At 38.5% G+C, this 21,503-nt stretch overlaps 1 protein-coding gene across 8 annotated transcripts in view; it reads right to left on the reverse strand.

Annotated features, from left to right (window-relative positions):
* Nucleotides 1-7,675: 7,675 nt before the first annotated feature.
* Nucleotides 7,676-21,503, reverse strand: part of NKTR (natural killer cell triggering receptor) — a 42,872-nt gene continuing 29,044 nt past the window's right edge. For 3 of the 8 annotated variants that reach the window (XM_075492236.1, XM_075492242.1, XM_075492243.1), the window contains 9 exons: nt 20,589-20,811; nt 19,848-20,003; nt 18,604-18,691; nt 15,494-15,639; nt 11,501-14,455; nt 11,160-11,255; nt 10,767-10,826; nt 10,086-10,184; nt 7,676-8,428 (listed from right to left, as the gene is read on the reverse strand). In XM_075492236.1, the coding sequence (XP_075348351.1) occupies nt 8,350-8,428; nt 10,086-10,184; nt 10,767-10,826; nt 11,160-11,255; nt 11,501-14,455; nt 15,494-15,639; nt 18,604-18,691; nt 19,848-20,003; nt 20,589-20,811 (3,902 nt within the window). In that variant the 3' untranslated portion in view covers nt 7,676-8,349. The remainder of the gene's footprint in view (nt 8,429-10,085; nt 10,185-10,766; nt 10,827-11,159; nt 11,256-11,500; nt 14,456-15,493; nt 15,640-18,603; nt 18,692-19,847; nt 20,004-20,588; nt 20,812-21,503) is intronic. The other 5 variants (XM_075492239.1, XM_075492237.1, XM_075492238.1 and 2 more) reach the window with 5 other exon arrangements.

Consider the following 21,503-nt stretch of genomic DNA (forward strand, 5'->3'; position numbering starts at 1 on the left):
TCCCCGTGTCCCCAGCGTGGCTGGAAGCGGAAAGATGGCAGGGACAGACGACACGAAGCTGGAGGAAAGCAGTGCTGGAAGGAGGGAACGTTGCTCGAAGTTATTTATGATCCACCGGGAAACCGAAGAGATACACAGCCTGGGAGTCCCTGGGGATCTGTCCCAGGCCTAGTACTGCTCAAAATATTTTTTTAATAATTACTTGCATGAATAGAAAATTTGCTTCTTACAGCTGCAAATGATACCAAGCCGGGAGGGACTTCAAGTACTTTGGAGGATGGGCTGGAACTTCAAAACAATCTTGACACATTAGAGAAATGGCCTGGAAAAAAAAAAAAAATAGGCTGCAATTTAGTTGAAACAAAGGGAAATCTTGCTGCTTGTGTAAGAATAGTTGAGCTGCAGAGCAGAGCCCGGGCAGGGAGCGGGTGAGCTGGGATGCGGCAGCGCATCCCTGCCCGGACCAACAGCCCTCCTCACGCTGTTGCAAAAGCAGCAACCCACACGCAGGGACAGGTAAACCTTGCCTGCAGCCCACGCGGTTACACGGAGCGTGCGACATGCTACGTGTGACGTGGAGCGATGCTTTAGATCCGCGTGGCACCGTGAAGCCTTGGCTGGAGTACGTTGTCCGCTTGGGTATGGCGATTTGGGGAGGTTATGGGCTGGTGGTAGAGTGCAGGAGATGGTCAGATATAAGAAGTTGAAAAAAAAAACACAAAAAACCTCAACCAAACCCAACCCCCCCCCAAAGAAAAACCACCCCAAAAAAAACAAAGGACCTGGAACTATTTAGTCCAGAGAAGAGCAGATGTGGGTAAGAGCTAGCCCAACCCTTTTACAAATATTTAAGGTGGCCTTTTTCATAGAATCATAGAATAGTTTGGGTTGGAAAAGACCTTTAAGATCATCAAGTCCAACTGTAAACCTAACACTGCCAAGCCCACCACTACACCATGGCCCTGAGCACCTCATCCAAACGGCTTTTAAATACCTCCAGGGGTGGTGACTCAACCACTTCCCTGGGCAGCCTCTTCCAATGCTGGACAACCCTTTTGGTGAAGAAATTTTTCCTAATACCCAATCTAAACCTCCCCTGGCGCAACTTGAGGCCATTTCCTCTCATCCTATCACTTGTTACCTGGGAGAAGAGACCGACCCCCACCTCTCTACCCCCTCCTTTCAGGCAGCTGTAGAGAGCGATGAGGTCTCCCCTCAGCCTCCTTTTCTCCAGGCTGAACAACCCCAGGTCCCTCAGCCGCTCCCCATCAGCCTTGTGCTCCAGACCCTTCCCCAGCTTCGTTGCCCTTCTGCTTAAATTTTTCTTCTACTTAAATTTCCTTCTACTTCAATATTGAAGTAGAAGGAAAAAGGTCATTCTCTTCCTCTCTAACTGCGAGAAGTAGTGACGGGCTTAAGTGGCAGCAAAGGAGCTTTAGTTTAGCTATCAGAAAAAAAATATATATATATGTATTTTTTTATAGTGTGGATAGTTCAGGCAATTTTGGTTTTGGCCCTTCAACTGCTGAATCTCAGTGCTGGCAATTTTTTACAGATAGGTTGGATAATAACTCCTGCGTTTTATACAGATTGAGTTGATCCTGCCTCTGGGGAGGAGGAAATGGTGCTGAAAAGGCCCCTTTTTGCTATATTCTCTGGCACAAACTTTTTCTGGAAGGCGTTGGTCCAAAGCTATTGATAGAAATGAAAGACGATCATGGAATCTGTGCAGTTTCCTGCAGGAAGCCTATAGGAACTCCATCACTAAAGCTGGATTTCACCATCAGTAGGGGGTTTTTTTTGCAGATAAGAGCTGTTTCGATAAAAATTTTCTTTTTTTTGTCCCCCCCCCAGTTTAATGGAAAAAGAAAAAAAGGCGTATGTCACACTGTGCATTGCTACACTCAGGAAATCTAAACTCACACTAAGTAGCCAAGGCACAACTAGGCAGCCTGTGTTTTATATGTTTTATATAGCTCACATTCCCAGATTCGCTACTGTTGACCAAATTACCCTTAGACAGCTCTCATTTCTCTAATAACCAATCCTGCCGAGCTCAGTAGGGCATCGCATCTTCGCAACAGACTTGTGAGCTCTCGAGAGCGCAGAATTGCCCAGATGACACAAGAAGGCTTTGGTGGTACAGAGAAACCAACGTCCAACTCAAAGCCTTAGGTAACGTTCTACTCTCCAGACCATCTTTCCACAGATGAGAACGTCAAGTACTCAATATCCGCCCTTCCCCTGGGTTTTTTGACTTCTTAAAATGAACAACTGTTTGCCGCAAGGAAGAGATTTAACCTTTGAAGAAGGGAGATGTAAAGACCAAGGTCAAGAGAGCTTCAGAGCATAGGCTGAAGGCTGTTGCTCTTCAGCCAGAGTTGCAGGTCCTAGCAAAGTTAGTGGAATATGGGATATCCAGCACGTTCCCCAAAATTACATCTAAGCCTCGGCGCCTAACAGCGATGCTGCTCGCAGAGCAGCCGCTGCTCTTACCTTCGTGCCAGTGACTACGGGTGACGTGAGCGGCCAACGCGCAGGACCCCCGGGCAGCACTGGTCGTGGACACCATAAGGGCTCATTGGTCCCTACGGGGAAGGCATTGAAAATAAATGAAACGAAGCGACCAGGGAACCGTTGCTCGCTGTTTCTCTCAAAATAAGAGCTAAGGACACTCAATGAAATTATCAAACTGCACTTTACAGGAGAAAAAAATGCATTCCCCACCCCCAGTGTTATTTCTTTAAAAGGTGGAAGCCATCACGCTGCAGACCTCAGAAGCATAAAGGGATTAAAAAAAAGAAATCCACAACTGCTTTACACAGCCGTTATTAAACACAGTGGTTCACAGGCAGCCGTTGCAAAAGTCTGCCAAGTCTACTGGGAAAGGATCATGTATTTGTCCTCTCGCTACCGCTACGCTGCTTTTATTCTAGGACTTCACTTCTTTTATAGGAGGAAAGCTTTGCAGCTGGCTTTGCCAGAGCCTGCGGAGTACCTGAAATAAGGGTCCGCTGTATTTGAGGCTGCCCCTCCACCCGAGCGTGTTTCCTGACAGCAAGGCACGTCGGGCAGAGAATTGCTGTAATCCGAAATGAGTGGCATTGGGTTTGGCCACGGCGAGGGGACACTGAGGGTGGGGGTTTGCCAGGGAAGCGCTCACCTCCCTTTCCCTTGAAGTTCTGCGACAGCGAGTACAAACGTAACAAATTGACATAGCTACACCGATTTAAAAAAGAGAAAGCTTTCTTCATGCCACATATCTAGCCCTCTCAATAGAACGGGTTTGCTTTTTCGTTTTTCCTTAAATGTACTTCTTCAACCAGCACTTGAAGACCCGAAAGCCTCTGTCCATTGATTCATCTCACTGGCACCTTCCTGAACGAGTCGGGTGTGTCTCCTGGAAGTGTAGCAATCAGCCTCTTACCCTCTCCCATTCCAGGGGACCTTCCCAATCCTCCTCCCGCTTTTCCTGGCTCATTTTCCAAAACGCATGGGGGAGAAGTTTCGCAGATGCTGCCTGAGTGATGGGACGGGCGGCTGAGGCACTAGGAGAGGGCAAGAACTCTTCCTTGTCCTCTCTCATGGGGTGCACGATGAGCTGGAAGAAAAAGAAAGCCCAAGGGGAAGGGCAGCCCCTTCCTGGCTGAATTAAGGAATTAATTAAGGAATTTCACAGCCCGAGGCCAGGACTAGCACATAATGCCAGGGTGGGAGCTACAAGTGTTCACCAGCTGCCTTGAGCTCAGCACTCTCCACGTTAGACCACCCTTTGGGTAAGGACATGGGTTTTCTTGGGCTGCACCATGCTCCTTCAAGGACAGATCCACGTCACAGCAGAAATATCAATTAACACCAAGTTAACGCCCATCCCCTCTTTGTGCATCCACTGTGGCTCTGAAGTATGACCTCCATTAAAAAAATAAGAACCCAAACTGCCACAGACTGTCCCATTTCACGCGTGCAATCCTAGCTACTTCAGAGGGATTACACAGACTTTATTAAATTCAAGACTAGGTCCCTTTAATTGTTTATACAATTTTTAAACAGTTTTAAACTTACCACAGTTAAGCAGCTACAGCATTTTAAAACCAGGTTGAAAATCATTACTGTTTTACAACCATATAAAAAAAAAAAAAAATTATTTATATGGATGTTAAGTAGGGGTGGAGCATGCAAAGCTTTATCTTCTCATGATTTAAATCCCAGGCAGCGTTCAGTTTGGAAATTACACCAGATGGATTCCAGAGTGCAGCTCAAGGTCATCTAAATACTGTGTTCTGCTCCAAAGTGTAAGCATGATCATCACGAACCACACAAAGCCATCAACAGAAATTTAATACGCTGTCAGATACTTGGTGATCTTCCGAAAGAGCACTTTAAATGCTTCTTACCCTCGAGTGCGAGGACACAAATAGCCCTTGTTTAAACGCGATACAGTAGGAAGGAAAGCTCGCTGCGTGTCGGTGGCGTAGGAAAAGTGTATTTACGCTGTTGCTTTGTAAATACGTGCTTTGTAAGAACGAGTTGTTTGCCAGCCAGGTGGTTCATTTAATATGGTCTTATTCCAGACAAGTTAAGTCCCTCACCTGCAACTGGAGACAGAACGCTTGCTCTCACAGAGCCACACCGCAACAATATTCTGTGTACTGGGTAGTGGAAAAATCTATTGCCAAAACAACCGAAGACGTACAGACCTAACCTTATTTAGAACTCCCCCCCCCCTTTTTTTTAATGAAACCACTTATACCCGAGTAATAATTTTAATACGTTGCAGGATTTAAGCCTGATTTTAACAGAAAAATGTCACTAATGAGCAATACATAACCGGGTGTCAGCCACTCTATTTTTAACGCCGCGCGCTCCCGCCCAGGGCCCTGCCGCCAGCCTCCTCCCCGCGCTCCGGCGTGCTGCCGCAGCCGGCTCCAGGGGACGGCTTGACCTCTGCGGCAGCAGGTCCGCGGCACCCGAGAGCAGCCCCGTGATCCCGAGGTTTAACTTCGGCACAGAATATGGCTACTTCAGTACAAAAAGCAACATTATGCATTTAAAAGAAAGGTTGTGGGCTACCTCTCTAACAAGGAAGAGAGAAACTGGTTTACGCTACAGTGCAACACAGAGGTTGTCTAACTTTTCTTACACTATGTCTTTGATGTAGCCATTCACCCTTCCCCTACCCTAAATTCTAAATTACCTTTTTTTTTTTTTTTTTTAAATTTTTTTACATCTTTCATCACTATAGCTCATATCACTTGGAATTCCTACTTTTCCTGCCTAGGATTTCTTGTGCCTCTTCCTCAAAGGTTTGGGAAATGCCAGGTTAACCAGATCACGCTGAAGACTGAATCGAACAAGGAAACACTTCCACTTGTCCTTTTTACCTCAGACCAAGGCAATTAGCCTTTCCTTTAGGACAAAGCCGGTATTTTCCAATGAAATCCCGTTTTTCTGGAACAGAAGGTCTAAAAGACTAATGGATTAGTCCGCTGAGCCATTACATCTGTTGACTTGAACTAATACCACATTTCCAATATGCTACGGAAATGATGTGGGAATGTGTATTTGGGAAAGAATATTTAGCAAAGTAGTTAAACTCAGCACATTTAGAGATTTCCGTGTAGATCTGTTAAGTGTATCTTTGCACAAAGGATAGGAACCTTTTATATATCTTGAGGAAATGGTGAGACCTCAAATCACTTGGAAATTTCAAAATATTTGTTCCTCCAACGACTATTATGTAAACCCAGTACAGAGCCTTGCTGAGGAATCATTCTCTATGTAGGTCAGAAAAAAGGAAAGGCAACTTGTATGTAGTCTTGCGAGGGACAAAAAGCGGATACAGAAATTGAAGTGTATTTTTAATTTTCCTGCCAGTTTCCCTCAAGCAGCAATGGATTTTTCCAGATGTAGAGAAAACAGCATTTGCAGATATGTACAAAAGTTTATTTTACAAACAGCAACTACTTTTGAATAACAAAATTGCAAAAACATAGACCAACATTAGAAAACCAGCTCAGGGGTACATTTTCTATCTGAAGCACAATTTAACAGGTTTCCCTACGTAAAAATACTACCCCCCGTTCCCCTCACAGCCCTCCCCAACCATCTACCAGATGGATTTTCTTTATAAAGCTTTAATTCAAGATACGAAATAGACCTTAGCGATATTGCAGTAATTTTGGACAACTACGATTAATTGATTGACCATATTTCTATTGGCTTTTCCTGGCCTTAAAAATAAAAAGTCAACTCAGATCTGAAATACGACGAAGTCTCATTTTGGAGCAATTTTTTCCCCTAATAAGTATTGAATGGCAATGTTTATATTTGTATATTCTGTTACACCACTAGCCCACTAGTTCTATTTTCTCAGTAAGGGAAAAAACAAGTTACATTTGTACCTAAAACTATGAAACCTGCAACAAACACTATCTTGAGTTAGCAATGAAATATTTGTTCAGGACTCTGAAATGGCTGCTACTGTTAGAAACATGTCTGTAAATGTATACTGACTGGAGTAATAAATGTACTTAATGTTAAAAAGCCTAAGAACCTTACAAAATATCGATTCAAAAGGATTACGGGCACACACTTTTTCATTGAACTACAAGAGTAGGAAGGGTGTAAGTCCAGAATTTTGGGTTCTTCTCGGAAATGAAAAACCTATACGACAAATTCACTTTTAGGGACCTGTGTACAAATGCCTTATTCAGCTGTTCATGGACAGAAATAGAGGGCATCATTACAGTCTTCAAACTTCACTTTGAACTTTCTTTTCCCATTTCAGAAGCGTACCAAAAGCTAATTAATTCAATCAAAGAGACAGTACGAATTGACGTCTAAGCAAGAAATTACCACTTTTAATTTTCAAAGTTGTTGGGTCCTGATGAGATTTAAAAAAAATCATTTTCAATATTTGAAAACATTTGAGAAAATGAAAGCATCTCAAGTATTACAGAAAGTCAGTAATGAAAACTATTATAATACAACAGTACTCATTAGCTCTAATAAAGCTATGTTAGTCTGTTTTTTCACTACAGACCCCACTTTTCAGGTTACATTATGCCATTAAAAAACTGTTTCTTAGTACACAACTTTCTAAGCGCTGAAAAACTTTACAAATTATTTTAAATCAACTCAATCAGAATATTGCAAAAATTACTCAACGCTCTTCAGCTTAAATCTATGGGGTTTTTTGCAAACCATTTACCTGTAACATGGAGTCATTTTTGGTATTCAACTTTACTTTGAAAGTATTGTCCATGCTTTTTATCAGGCATACCAGTATTTTTGTAGTCATATCACTTTAACAATATATAGTTCAATATCTGCGATATCAGTATCTGATATTCCCGATGGCAAATGAGATACATCTACAGACATTTTATAAAGGAACCATTATGGTTTGTTTTCTGAAAAAATTATCATCACCTAAGTTTTTTAAAAAGTGTTTTGGACAAACTCATGATATACTCGACAGTTTACAACATTCAACTCAAAACGTGTTGAAGTATGCCAAGCACTGTAATATGAATTGAAATGAAATTCAAAAAGTGTTTAGAAGCACTTTTTTTTTTTTAGACTCTTAAGAACACTGCTGTTTATCACAAAATTCACTTTTAAACATAAAAGTTTAGACAAGTTGGATATTAAGATCACAACTCATTCATCACACTTTTGCTCACTGCTTGTCCGTTTGACAGTTCCCACTGTGTGTAATCTCACCCTTTTCAGCAGACTTCCGTAATATCACAGTACAGAAAGGATTAAGACAGAGTGGCAGTCTTTGTTTTCATCACCTAGCTGTTGTGTATCTACTGTATAATGCAATAATCAACAAACAAGACAGCATGGAACCCATCTTCCAGCATTGAAAAAAGCATTTTAATAAACTAGAAATGGCAGACTTGGTAAGAAGTTTTCTTCACAGTTTTATAGTTGCTAGCATATATTTAATAGTAGCAGGCAGAAAGCCCTAAGGTGTTTATAAACATACTTGAAGACAGTACTGATTGCTGCACCCAGAAAAGTGGTGGCAGCAAATTCACCTAAGTGTCATTCATGGCTTGGAAAATCCAATTCGAGGAAATAAAACTGTTGGGTTTTTTTCCTATTTTGTAAAAGTAGCATTTGACATAAAAGTTTAAAAAAAAAAAAAAAATCAGTGGAGTTGAGCTCAGTACTTCTCTCCGTAAGTATAGTCAGTCAAGTGAGTTCACTGTTAAACGGTAAAGTTTCAGCTAACTCAGTAAACACCCTTCAACTTCACTTGTGACACTGTCAAACAGTTTCTTTAACATAACACTGAAAAAATTATTAAATACAGTTTCCATCGTCAAAGGAACGTTTTCAGCTATATCTGCTGCTTTCACTGGGACTTCGATTGTTAGAGTAACTGCGATCACTTTCACTGTCAGAGCCATAAGATCTACAAAGAAAAGATTAAAATGCCTCAAAATTGTATTTTGAGCTTCAAATTCAAAATTGTATCATGTACAAAAATTGCCAAGACAGACACACACGAGACAAGAAAACCTACAAGAAGTCTTTTATAGGATCATATTTCATATAACTGAGGTATTCATTAAAGGACACTCAAAATTAAAATAGTCATTAACTTTACATGATGAAAACCCTGTGTAACTCAACTCAAACTGTGTAACTACAAAATTTCTTGCTTTGTCTTATACAGCTAAGAAATCATCCAAAATAACTGTTTTTGTAAATGCTAATAGCTGACTGAAGTATATTCTAACAAATATAATTTTATATTGCAAGCATTTCTCAACTAAGGTGATTTCACAACTCCTTGCTTTATATATTGCAGTTTTTCATTTGAAGAAGGGTCCTAAGAATTAGGCCCCATAACCACAACAGGAGTGTGTGAGTGTTTGCAGAGTGGAAGTTGTAGATTAAAATGTTTTGGCTTATCCAGAAGAATTCCAAGCTCAGCACCTGGCCAAACATCAAGATAGAGTCCAGATGGTTTTAGACAAGCCACAGGACATATTCAAATTACACAGAATAAACTTTCATTAGAGATTTTTTTAGCCTTGTGCCTGTAAGGAAAGCTTTCTAAGTGAAAGATGAGCATACCCTACAGTGTTTCTCTGAAGCTTCCCAACATCCTAAATCAATGATTTTTCTAAGTCTATTTCCACACTCTTTGTTAATCTCATTAATTTCCCCTCAAACACAAGGGGAAAGTTGTCTTACTGTCAGAACTAGATGGGGAAATGGGTGAGAGCAAAGTCCATTAAGAGTTGGTACAAAGTTGTGAAACAATGAGTATGAGGACAGCAGAGGATAAAAATTTACAGTAGTCTTAGAGATCTGCCTGATTTACCACTGACTCACATGGGACATATTAAAAGGTGCAAAACAAATCATCACTGATATTCACTATATATATACATATATATACACAGACACATACAATCCGGTTCCACTTCTGATCTTTGTGAAATGTGCTCGCTTACACCTATATAATTCCCCCGGACTGAGTAGAATAAAATTTATCCTAAATTCATCAGAAGCGCACTGGATTTGCAGGTAAAACGTTCTTTCAAAATACGTTCTAGGAAGTTAAAAATTAATTCTGGATAGCACTGCAATTTTAAATTTCCCTTCCAGATTTTTTTTTTTTAAATCCACTTTTGCAGTCTAAGCAAAAAGAATTTACCATCCAATGGAATTCTTTACATACCAGGTAGCTTTTAATCCGTAACAGGGCACTTGATTTAAATCTTGAGAGCTAGTTCACTGTATTTCTTAAGAAACATTTAAAATTATTAAAAAGCCCCAAATGTGCTTATTTTGAATGCATATATACAATGAACTGGAGCCTTCTCAAATCTTTCTTATCCTAGTTTCTTCCCCGTCCTCAAGTTTAGTATGTCAGAAGCTCCAATTTCCTCACTCACACACTTGCCCTAATTTCTATTGTTTTTAATTATTACTTTTCATAACAATGTATTTTTTATGCTCGGGGGGAAAAACATAAGCCTTCACGAACATCATAAGTATGTATTTAGCAAATTCTTTTGCATAAATACAGTGTCAAAGTCATGCTAGCAAAAACATACCTGGATCGCCTATCATAACTTCTAGATCTTCGATAGCTGTCACTCCTTTTACTTCTACTTCGACTTCTGCTATAGTAACTATCATACGTGTATGACCTACTTTAAAGGGAAAACAAAGTAATTGTAAATTTACAATTTCTCGTTTAAAATGCTATTTATTTTAAATGTATGTTTTAAAGACATTTATATACACAGATGAGTGGCTATATAGAAATTACTTTTGAAGGATGTGGCAAACAATAATTCTACATTTCATAAAAGTTTAAATACAAGTATCTTCAAAACAACAGTAAAAATCTCAAATTTCTTAATCTAGAAAAGACTTACTAAGTATTTAAAAAGTTTTGTTTTCTCTACAAGTTGTAGATGCAGTAAAAATCTTGTTTGCTAATACTTCTGAAAACAAGTAACAAAGTGATTCCATTTATAACTCACTTTTATTTTAACAATAAAGGGAAATGCGTTCACTATTACTTAATCTCATATCACCGCCTATAAGGTGATTGGATGGTTTGGTTATTTTCAGCTTTTAGAAGTATCTTACGTTGATTTTGCTTTAATTCAAGTTGCTATCATGATATTATATTTTTAAGTACCACAGATAAAGGGGTATTCTTACACCAAGATATTTTTATAATAAGTACATTTATTGCAGAGTTTGTATAAAACTATAATCCATACCTGGATCGACTGTGATGACCATAAGAACTACTTCTGGATCTACTTCTACTATAGGTTCGACTGACAAAAACCAAAAACACAGAGACATTTTAAGTTAATCAGAAACAAGTGCTGAAGGAAGCGGGGGGAGAGGGGGAGTGAGAGGAGAGGAACATGTTTTGCTTACAATTCCTTACCCATACTACAAAAGGTTAGACAAAATGATTTTTCAGTAACAGGAAATTTTGAAATCTGACTATTCCACCTTGCACATTTCAAGTAGATACTTCAGACTGCAGCATGCATAGCTAAGCACATTTTCCACTCGCTCAGAGACTGAAGCATCAGGCTGCTGTGCCTAATTTACTGGTTTTGTAATACACCCCAATGCTATCTCCAATTAGAGAAACTTACCTACGACTCTTGTAACTGTGGTAAGAACTACTTCGACTTCTTGACCGATCTCTACTATACCATCCTCTGCTTCGGCTTCTTGTATAGCTTCTTGACCTACAATCAATGAACAACTTTGAAAAGCACAAAATAGAATATAACTGAAGAGAAAAGCAGCAGAAAACAGGAAGCAAAAGCATTATAAAGCTTTGTATTTTAAGCTAAATATTTCTTCCGTATTTGCTAAATGATACAGTGCTGTTTAAAGGAAAAAGGTGAGTTGAAAAATAAAAACAAGCCTTAAAAATATCAGAATTTTCAAGTTAACACGGTAGGCTGTGGGAATAGCACAAACTTCTTACCTATATGAATATGTAGAACTTCGGGATCGACTTCTTGAGTGACTGTAAGATATGGACCTTGTTCTGTGCCTGGATTTAGATTCAGATTTACTTCGTGACCTACTAAGACTCCTGGATGGGCTATTGTCATCTCTACTTGGAGATTCCTCCTCACTGGAACTTTCTTGGTTCCTTGGCCTTCGATTTAGCCGTGCTGTTTTTCTAACTTCATCGAACAGAGATCCAGGCCTTACTTTATTTTTAGCTTTTATTTCAATTCTTAAACCTGCTGGTTTAGGCTCTGGTGCTGAAACTACGTTCTTAACTTCTGTGGCAGTACTAATTGTTGCTGGTTGTAAGTTACCAACACCTTGCAAAGGCTTCCATTTATTATCTATCATACTGCTTTGTGTATTTTCAGTAATTTCACTTTTTAAACTACAGTCTTTAGCACTGGACACAGGGACAGAGTTATTTTCTTGCCTTCCCGTTTCTTTTTCTTCTTTAATATTAATAAAGTCTATAATATTGTTTCCTAGTTTGACAGCATCTTGTTCAGGGGTCTCAACCTGTAAGTCTTTGTTTATACTAGCACTTAAAGCCTGAGGTTTAGCAGTGAGAATGACAGGAGACAAAATGTCCACATCAACCTTCCCTGGTGAGTTACGATCTGGAGTACAAATCTCCATGTTGTCATCTGTCTGAATAACATCTTCCAATCCGTTCTGGTTACTTTCTTCAGCTTGTTTAATCTCATTCTTGCAAGCGGTCACATTTATTCCTGAGTTTAAAATACTGGTTGAAGCATTTGTTTCAATGCTATCTTTATTAAGCTTACTGCGATCTGGTGAGGCATCACATGTAGTGGTTTTACCTAACAGGTTTTCATCCGCACAAGACTTTTCACCATTTCCTATTTTATCTTTGACTATTTCATCCTTTTGATAAACTTGTTTTTTATCCTTTATGTCCCTAGGAAGCTGCTTTTCTTTTTTATCATCCTTGGTAACTGGCTTTTCATTTATCTCATCATCATCTTCTTCGCCAAACTCCAGGGGGGGCTGCCAATGAAACATTTCTTTTCTTTTCTGAACTTTGTGTTTCTTCTCCTTTTTCCCTTTTGACTTTTCTTTTGTTTTTTTGGAATGTGATTTTTTAAGAGTTTTTTTGGATCCATGCTTGTGTTTTTTTGACTTTCCTCTAACATTTGTTGAGCTAGAACAAGAACTGTCAGATTCAGAAGATGACAACTGTTTGCTTGTCTTCCACGTACAATCAGAATCCAGAAAGCCTTCTGAAGAATTAGATTGTTTTTTTATCCTTTTGGTAACGCTAAGCTCTGTATCAGATCCTGATGTGGCCTCTCCTTCTTCTTTACTAGAGGAGGGTCTGGAATCTCCCCTATTATGCCTTGCCTCTCCCCTTTCGGAATTTGATTCAGAGTCCCATTTACTACCTGAATAGGATTTTCGTTTAGTTTTTGTACCACCTCTAGGTTGCTCAGAAGATTTCTCCTTAGCTGCTTTCTTTTTAGCATGATCAGAATCCCGCTCACACTTGGATTTCTCCTCCCCTCTCTCAGAACTTAAGCTATTTTTATCCTGTTTCTGAGTATCATCTCCTAATTGAAAACGGCCTTCTTTTTCTTGGACTACTTTCATTTTGGCAGAACGCTCACTGTCAGTAGAGAAGTCTGAAGATGATAAACTGTCACTCTCTTTCAATCCTTGAGAAGACTCATCGTAGTCTTTCGTACACTTATAAGGGAGAGTACTTTCAGAGCTTGTTTCTTGCTTCAGTTTAAGAGACCGAGCATTTTGATCATTTGATGCAGATTTTCTTTTGTTTCTGTGTCTATCATCATCACTAAGGGAATAATAAGACGTCGACTCGCTATAACCTGACCTGTCACTGTGGTATTTACTCGGTGATGGTGATCTGCCAGAAGAACGAGATTTTGTCCTAGAGCTGGATGGACTTCTAGATCTCGTGTAAGATCTTGAGTACGACCTACTTCGAGAGGACCTGCTTCTTGATCTTAGCCAACTATCTGAGCTTCTGTCACTATGATATTTGGAATAACCGCTTCGATCGCTGTCTGAACTCCTTTGTCGCTTACGGTATGAGGAAGAAGTGTTAGCCTCTTTAATAACTACCAAATTGTAATTAGTTTGTGCGGGTATTAAATGGGTTGTTTTAGCTTTCATTTCCTGAATTCGCTCGTAAGATGGCTTCCATGGTTTCTGCCCAGGTTTCCACCTTGAAGGCGGTGGGCTATCACTTAAGGGTATAACAGGGAGGTTTTCTGGGACAACTGGTGGTACAACAACTTTATCACTTGGGAGTATAACTGCTCTTACAGGCTCAGCAGTCTTGTTCAACTTACTTTCATTTAATCGTGCTGAAGTATTTCGTGGAGAATTGGAAACTGTCTTTTGATGCCTAGGGTTAGAACTTGACCTTGACCTAGACCTACTTCGAGAACGTGATGATTTAGAGGCTGATCTTGATCTAGAACTTCTTCGGGAATAAGATCTTGATTTAGACCTAGATCTGGATCTGGACCTCGACCTGTAGTATGATCGAGTCCCTCTGCTTGATAAAGTCGAAGAACTTTGGTCTTCCTTATCAGATTTAGACCAATCTCTTCTGGATGAATGTCTAGAAGACAATGAAGAAGAACGAGATTTCCTCTCATGATCACAAGATGATTTTGTCCTCCTGAGGAAGGAATGAGAGGATTCTACATCTGATGAGGCTGATGTTTTCTTTTTTTTTGTTTGCTTGTGCTTCTTGAAATGCTTCTGCTTTTTAGATTTCTTTTTATGTTTCACCTTCTTTTTCTCTTTTCTGTGCTTTTTGTGATGGCTGGAATATCTCACAGTGCTTAGATCAGAATAGCCATTATGCGACCAAGATCTTGATCTCCGGGATGCGCTTCTTTCATCCCATCTGCTTGTACACGGATCGCTCAACCTTAAAAACAAACAAGCAAGCCCCACGCTAAGTGGAAATTCTTTTAAAAAAATCTGATAAACTAAGTATTTTCCCTTCCTCCAAGGCAATTAATGAAGTTTAAAAACAATTACACCCTGCCCCCCCCCCCCCCCCTACTACCAGGCAACTGTGTTTTGACTGAGCTTTTTACACTCATTTTAAGGTACGGAATTACACCACTATCAGGAAAGCTACTTCTCTAAGAAAGTAATTAGCCAACGTCAGCAAATTTTGCATATTGTAGAACCTGTGTAAAGAGATTTAATGTTAAGTCCACAAGACTTTGGGTAGTTTCAGCTACCATTACAACTACGGGATTCATAAACCACGTTTAAATACAAATTTAAAAACTTCATCTTATTTATTATTCTTTTAGCTGATATACGGCAATATATCAATAAACTGGATGCACTCAGTATATAAAAAGACTTATCATAAACATTTGCAATTATTCAATAATGATTATATACAATATTCTTCAGTTTTGCTTTTGGGGTTTATTTACTGTAATTTGATACAAGCTCATATTTAGTATCAAGCAATCAGAAATTCTGGAGAGCTGGCTTCCATCACAGAGTTTGTAACTGCAGAAAGAACATATAACTAAAATAATATAGGACTGGTGGATTCGATTGTCTTACTTAGTATCCAAAGAAACCATATAACCAGGTTTGAGGTTAAAGGAAATCTGACATGACTAGCTCTAAGGAAAGCAATAGGAAACTGGACAGGTCAATTAATTACTTCTTCAATAAGTATCCAAAATGGCACCATCAGAAACAAGTCTTCCGACCTTCTGACACTTTTCCAGCATGTGTTAATCTGGTGTCACATTAGCGAAGTAGAAAGGTTTTAAGAAATTGTTCCACTTCTAATTTTCAGAATTTAAATGGAATGTGTTAACCACAAAGATATTGACGTTTTTTATTCAAACATGAATGACATACTACATCTACACAAGCTTTAATAGATTGTGTAAAAAACCAAGACATTTTAAATTTGTAGGAAGGATCTTACTTATCGCCTTTACTCCACTTTTCTCCACTAGGTGGTCTATACGTCCGTAATCTCTGCATTTCTTCTTTCCAATGAGGAGGGGTCTCACTGCTCTCATCGTCATCAGATTCAGAACACGATCGTGATCGAGGTGGGGTGTGATATCGCTATGAAAACAAAGATAGATAGCTGCACAATATATTTTTCTTTGAAAGAGACTGATAATATAGAAGATATACTGTGACTCTAAGATTTTTGCACGCATCTTCATAACACAAGCCAGACAACATTATCCATACAAAGTCCTTGAAGAAAACACAAATGCTGGATTTCCTGCTAAAAATACCCACTTTTGGTATGCATATATCCCGCATGTGAGACTGGATTACATAGCTAACTATCTTTTTGTAGTCTGAGAGCACTTCTCAAAGCTTGAGAGGGGCCAGCTAAGCCATTTTTCCAAAACGTAAAAGGAAGAATTGAGGAAGAGGTCATGGATTCCCTTTACATAATACCTTTTGAAATAACAATTACTGCAGATAACCAACTTTTTTCAGGATACTGAAGCACAGATGTTTCACTTCAGTTAGCAGACACTTAACTGCTTGTATGGGTAAAGACAAGCCTTATTTCAAAAGTTACTGCTGTTCAGCCCTTCTGAAATGGGAATCCAGTTTAAGATACCTTCCAAGCAAAAAAAACCAAAAAACCAAACCACAACCAAAACAATCTTTTAGAAAAGTGTAATGAAGCTTCATACTTAAAAAATTACGCTTAGGCACAGCATTTAAGTAGGCAGTAAGAGCTACTTGTGGAGCAGAGGAAAAACTCTAATATCGCTAACTCATTATTTTCCATTACCCAGTTGGATACACACTTAGGTAAATTCTGTGAGGAAATTAGATGCTCCTCGACTCAATAAAGAAAAACATCTGGATTTTACTCAATTATTTTGAGCAACTTATAAAAGCAAGCAATATATGGAAAAAAAAAAATACTGCCTCCCAGAATAAAACCAGAAAGATGCATGTACTGGTTTATTCAGTTAATTACAGGCAGAAGGCTTTAAGACATCCTGTTTATATAAAAAATAATAAAGATAGCCTGCCATGATGATTTCGAGTTTCCTAGCCTTTGAGCTGAAGCAATGATTACTTAAAAAAGAAAAAAACCCAACAAAACCAAAACACTATTACAGATGAATGGCGTATAAGAGGTTACTCAGGTTTCATGGATCTCCCTAATTCTCTCATATTATACTCAGGGGTCTCTCAGAACGTAAGAGGATTCTAAACTACAACCGAGTATCTTGAAAAACATCAAAGAAGTTCACCCTGGATAGAAACTGTTGCTAATCAGACTATTAGAGATGGTAGAAAAATGTGTTTTTCCAACTAATTGCTAGCCCTAAATTATTTGATATTACTGGTTTTCATTCTTAATTTTGCCAAGAGGTGCCAAAATTACAAAAACCAAGATACAGACACCCAAATCCCTGGCAAAAGCCAATTCCACTCAGCTTTAAACTGTTTTTTTCAGAAGTCTTTATTTACATAAATATTTCAAAACATTCTGTTTAAAAGGCTTCCTTTAGTGGATATCACAAGCGTCAAATACAAATGAAAACTGTCAGATGCAGCACGGACAGCTATCAGATTTGATGTCAAGGCTGGCAAATAAGGTTGTAGTGTTTGGGCCTCGCCTGAGAACCACAATACCTTGTTCCATGCTAGGGCCATCTAAGCCGTTAATTTTGTGGCTTAAAATAATTGCATCATGGGGATCAGTAGAAAAAGTACTTCTCAAATCCAGTGGCTACCGCATAAGAAAACCATGCTCAGAGAAGTCTCGGTTAAGACCATTCTAATGAAAAGTGTCTTCAGCTATACAGATATTGATCTCTATATATAAACTTTTTTTTTTTTTTGAGGACTTCCACTTGCACAAAAATTTGGCAGGACCAAGTCTTGGTTTGGTTTATGGTTACCTAAATGCTGCCTGCTAAACTGATCCAGGAAAACATTCTAAAGGGGAAAAATATGCTTAGTCATGGTGTGCTACAATTTGAAATACACCAGAATCAAAAGCACAATTACAAAAGCTTTTCTTACTTTCTCCCTCTTCTACTGACTAAAAACCAACAGTGTAGCTGTGCAGCGTTTTGGACCCTGTATTATGGGTTATTAAAGAAGAGACAAGAAAACTTTTGCTTGAGTACAGTGGCACTAACACAAAAGCAAATGTCTTCAGGATACCAGAGACCTGAAGCAGAAGTGAAATCAGCGTAAACAGTGGCAGTCTTCAGAGAAGAAGGTGGTGGTGGTGGGGAAATGGACCGAGTCTGTGCATCTGTAAAAACGCTTCACTACCAGCACTGCAAAAAAGTAACTTGTTGCCCATGCAGTGTCATCTATGAAAGTAGATGGACTTGATCTCAGCCAGGACAGATGATGAAATTTGACAAACTATATTAAGTAGCTAAAAAAAGGAAACAAAAGGTTGACTTAAAATGTCAAAAAGCAGAACAACGTAAGTGATTCTGCCAAAGTTGCCAACAAAACTGTTGTTTCTCAGCAATGTATGCACAATCATCAGAGGATGCAAATACCAGAACTCAGGAGGACAAGCAATATACATCAGAAAGGGCTGTATACACTTAGGACACTGTAGAACAGCTTTGCCTACTGTCATGTGTTACAGTCCTAAGGCTTAACGGAAACAGCAAGGAAATCCAATGAGTGGAGAAGAGTAAAAGCTCTTGTCACTTCTCATTACTTTAGATCTTGTGGCTTGCGTGGGACGAATCTGGCCGAATTCATTCCAGTCTTTAAAAAGAAATAATTTTATTCTCATGTTTGAAAGTTTCTTGTAGCTGAGGAGTAAGCATTTGTTTTCCCAAACAATCTTTAGGTAAAAAGACATTAGCAAGAAGAATAGGGGAAGGAAAAAAAAAAAAGGCATTATAAAATGAAGTACCTGACAGCAATATTTCAACCTTCTAAGCTAGAATCTACAACATGTCAACAACAGTTAAAAGTGTCATACAAAGCCTTCAAGGAAATTCAACGCTCAAGGTCAGAGAAGATACTCTGGGTGAGAGGAAAGAAAAAAGAAAAATAATTGTCACATACTATCGTGCCTCTTCCTTTAATTTTTCGTCCGGATTTAGAGACTGATGGTTTCTGGTCAGTCAGAACTGGTGTAGCATCAACAAGCTTCCTATATAAATTAATAAAATAAGAGCTTACATGGCAAAGCCCCCCAAATTAACTTAAACTATTAGTTCAATCATGCAAAACATTCATTTAATTTGAGAGATGGCAGAACTGAGAATTCAGTGAATTCTCCAAGAAATAAAGCAAGCCACCCAAAGTTCTGCAACAAAAGGCAAATCAACACATACTTGTTTTCAACCACATGTGTAGCCTATCTGACCTCTCTACGTGTAAATAAATGCTAACAAAGAACTTGAAAAGCACTCTGTTAAAGTGGTACATGGCTTTTCTAAAGAGGTTAAATTGTGTTTGGTGGACCAATCATGAAGACAACATGGACAGAATAGTTTCAGGATCTCAGCAGTTACACAACAATGTCTTGGCGTAGGGAATGGCAATTCACGATAGCCCACAGCTTCTAAAGCCTTGCTTCTTTCCTAAACAACAAGAGGTAATTCAGCACTCCTTTTTACAGTTTGTGTAATATCCTCAAAAGAAGCAGTTACTAAGGCTTTGGATACATGAGTAAAGTAATGTTTCAAAAAAAAAAACCATTGGCAATGTAATGTATTAGCTCATACAAGTCCAAAAGCAAAGAAATTTGACAGAAAAAGAACCTAACTGCAATTTTAGTAGAGATGCAAAACACAAACTGAAAGTAACTTGTGAACTCATTACATCCTCTGTATCAAAAGAAGAGTATTTTCTCTTATTCTCAAAATCACAGATGGGTCATAAAATTCTGGGTGACTGATTTTGAATCAAAGTTTCTTCTTCAGGCTAAGAAAGATGAAAAATCACCTCTCCCAGTCCCAAGTTTCCCTTGCAATCAAATATTTGCTGTGGTTTACATTGCAAATTTTTTTCTGCAATTATTCACTTATTTTTCTGCATTGTTGTAATTGAGTTTAAGGTCATAACATGCAGGATCCTTAAGGACCAATGAAACTAACTCACTAGATTTCACCGAAAAACCCTGACACAGGTTGTCAGGAATATTACAAAGAAAACTGTAAAAAGGACAATTAAATTACCACATTTACAAATTCTGACACTACAGCAATCATTTGCTATCCGTACTAGTAATACAACATTAGCAGGAAAATTTTATGCGTAGTTTCCACCAAGTCAACATAGTAAGAAAGCTCAATGATTCTTACGGTTCAGGTTCTACATTGACAACAGGCACATCTCTTCTTAGCAAAAATCTGTTTTCAGGCACTGGGGGAATTTCTTCAGGACGTACCACAGGTTTGTCCCTCTTTGTGCTAACATCGACTGCTTTTTCTGTTATATCGCTCTTGTCAGAAAGGCTGCTATGGGGAAAAATAAGTTGATAAACCAAAATTAACTGTCAACTGATAAACACCACTTTTCAAAGCAAATTCCAAAACAAGCCCGTATGATGCACTGAGCCTTAAGATGGTTTAACAACCAAAACATAAGTCATTAACAACTCATTTTATGCTAAAGGAAGGATGGTGCACTGTTACTGGAAAGAAGGTTCAGTTCTTGCTTTATAGCATGTAATTTTGCTTTTAATTTGCCGTTTGTCATGACGTATTTTTTAAATATAATCAAATATAAATCAAAGACCTCTTATTTGCCTAATGTCTCACCATAACACAGGCATAGCAAGTCCTAAATATTTTAACATGCTGAGGCTTACTTCAAAGTCGCTCTAGCTTCTAGCTATAAAGATCTTAAACTGTCTTATAGAAAAAGCTACCCAACAAGCTCAGCTTTTTTTGTTTGTTTTTGTTTGTTTATAAAAATCACCCACCAAAATCCAAACTTATAGAATAAAAGCACCTTCATATTCATTGCTCAAGCACATCACGGAAAAAAAAGTAGAATTTCTCAGATTTCTCTGAAATTCTTAAATTTAAGAGACTAGTCACCGTCTTTGGTTTGAGATTCGCTTGCACCTTGGATCCTCTTTCTTCCTCTCTTCCTTTCTTCGTTTTCTTGATTGTTTGGTTTTAGCTCTTCTTTTACGCTTTCTTCTTCTGCTTCTTTCATTTTCAGCTTCACTTTCGGATGAAGTTTCTGAAGAGCTTGATGCACTGGAAGAGGAGTCTGAAGCTTCTGAGTCAGTACATACTTTCTTCTTCTTCTCCAAAGCTTAAAACAGATATTTTAAATTTACAGTGTGTTCATGTGCATGTATGTTTACTGTGTATATATATACAGTACAAAATACACATTTTCACATATGTATAAATACACACACGTACTGCTCCAGAGGAACTGCATAAACTATGAACTTTTTTCACAGTGAGTTACTTTAAAGTACAATAAGAAAAAGTCCAGTCTAAACCCATATCAATAAAATGATACAAATATTTTCCAGCAAAGACAGTTATAAAAAAAATTTCTTCGGTTGCTATGAAGTGAACTGTAAGAACTTCCATGCACAACTTCCAACCATGAGAGATGATATAAGAATGTTTTGGCTTTGCATTGTTAAGTCATACACAATAACTTTATAACTGAAGTTGAACATTAACTTGTGCCAAGCTAATATAAAGAAAGGCTGAGAAATGAGTATAATTTTAAGAAGGAGGGTTTCCCCCGCTTTTCTCCTCTGAAAATGTATTTTAGGGTATAACACTGAATTCACACCTTTGGATTACAACAGAATACACAGATAAGCAAAGACCACTTACAGTAAAAAAAATTTAGTTTCTTTAGAAAGCAATGCACAGGTTACAAAAAGTTTAAGAAAGAGTTAGTCTCAGTTGTATATTTCTTATTTCTAAAACTCTGTAGTTCTCTCCTTTCTGCATCCTCACACTTTTACGTTATCTATCTTC

The sequence above is a fragment of the Mycteria americana genome, chromosome 2 (assembly GCF_035582795.1).
Source record: "Mycteria americana isolate JAX WOST 10 ecotype Jacksonville Zoo and Gardens chromosome 2, USCA_MyAme_1.0, whole genome shotgun sequence".
NCBI lineage: Eukaryota > Metazoa > Chordata > Aves > Ciconiiformes > Ciconiidae > Mycteria > Mycteria americana.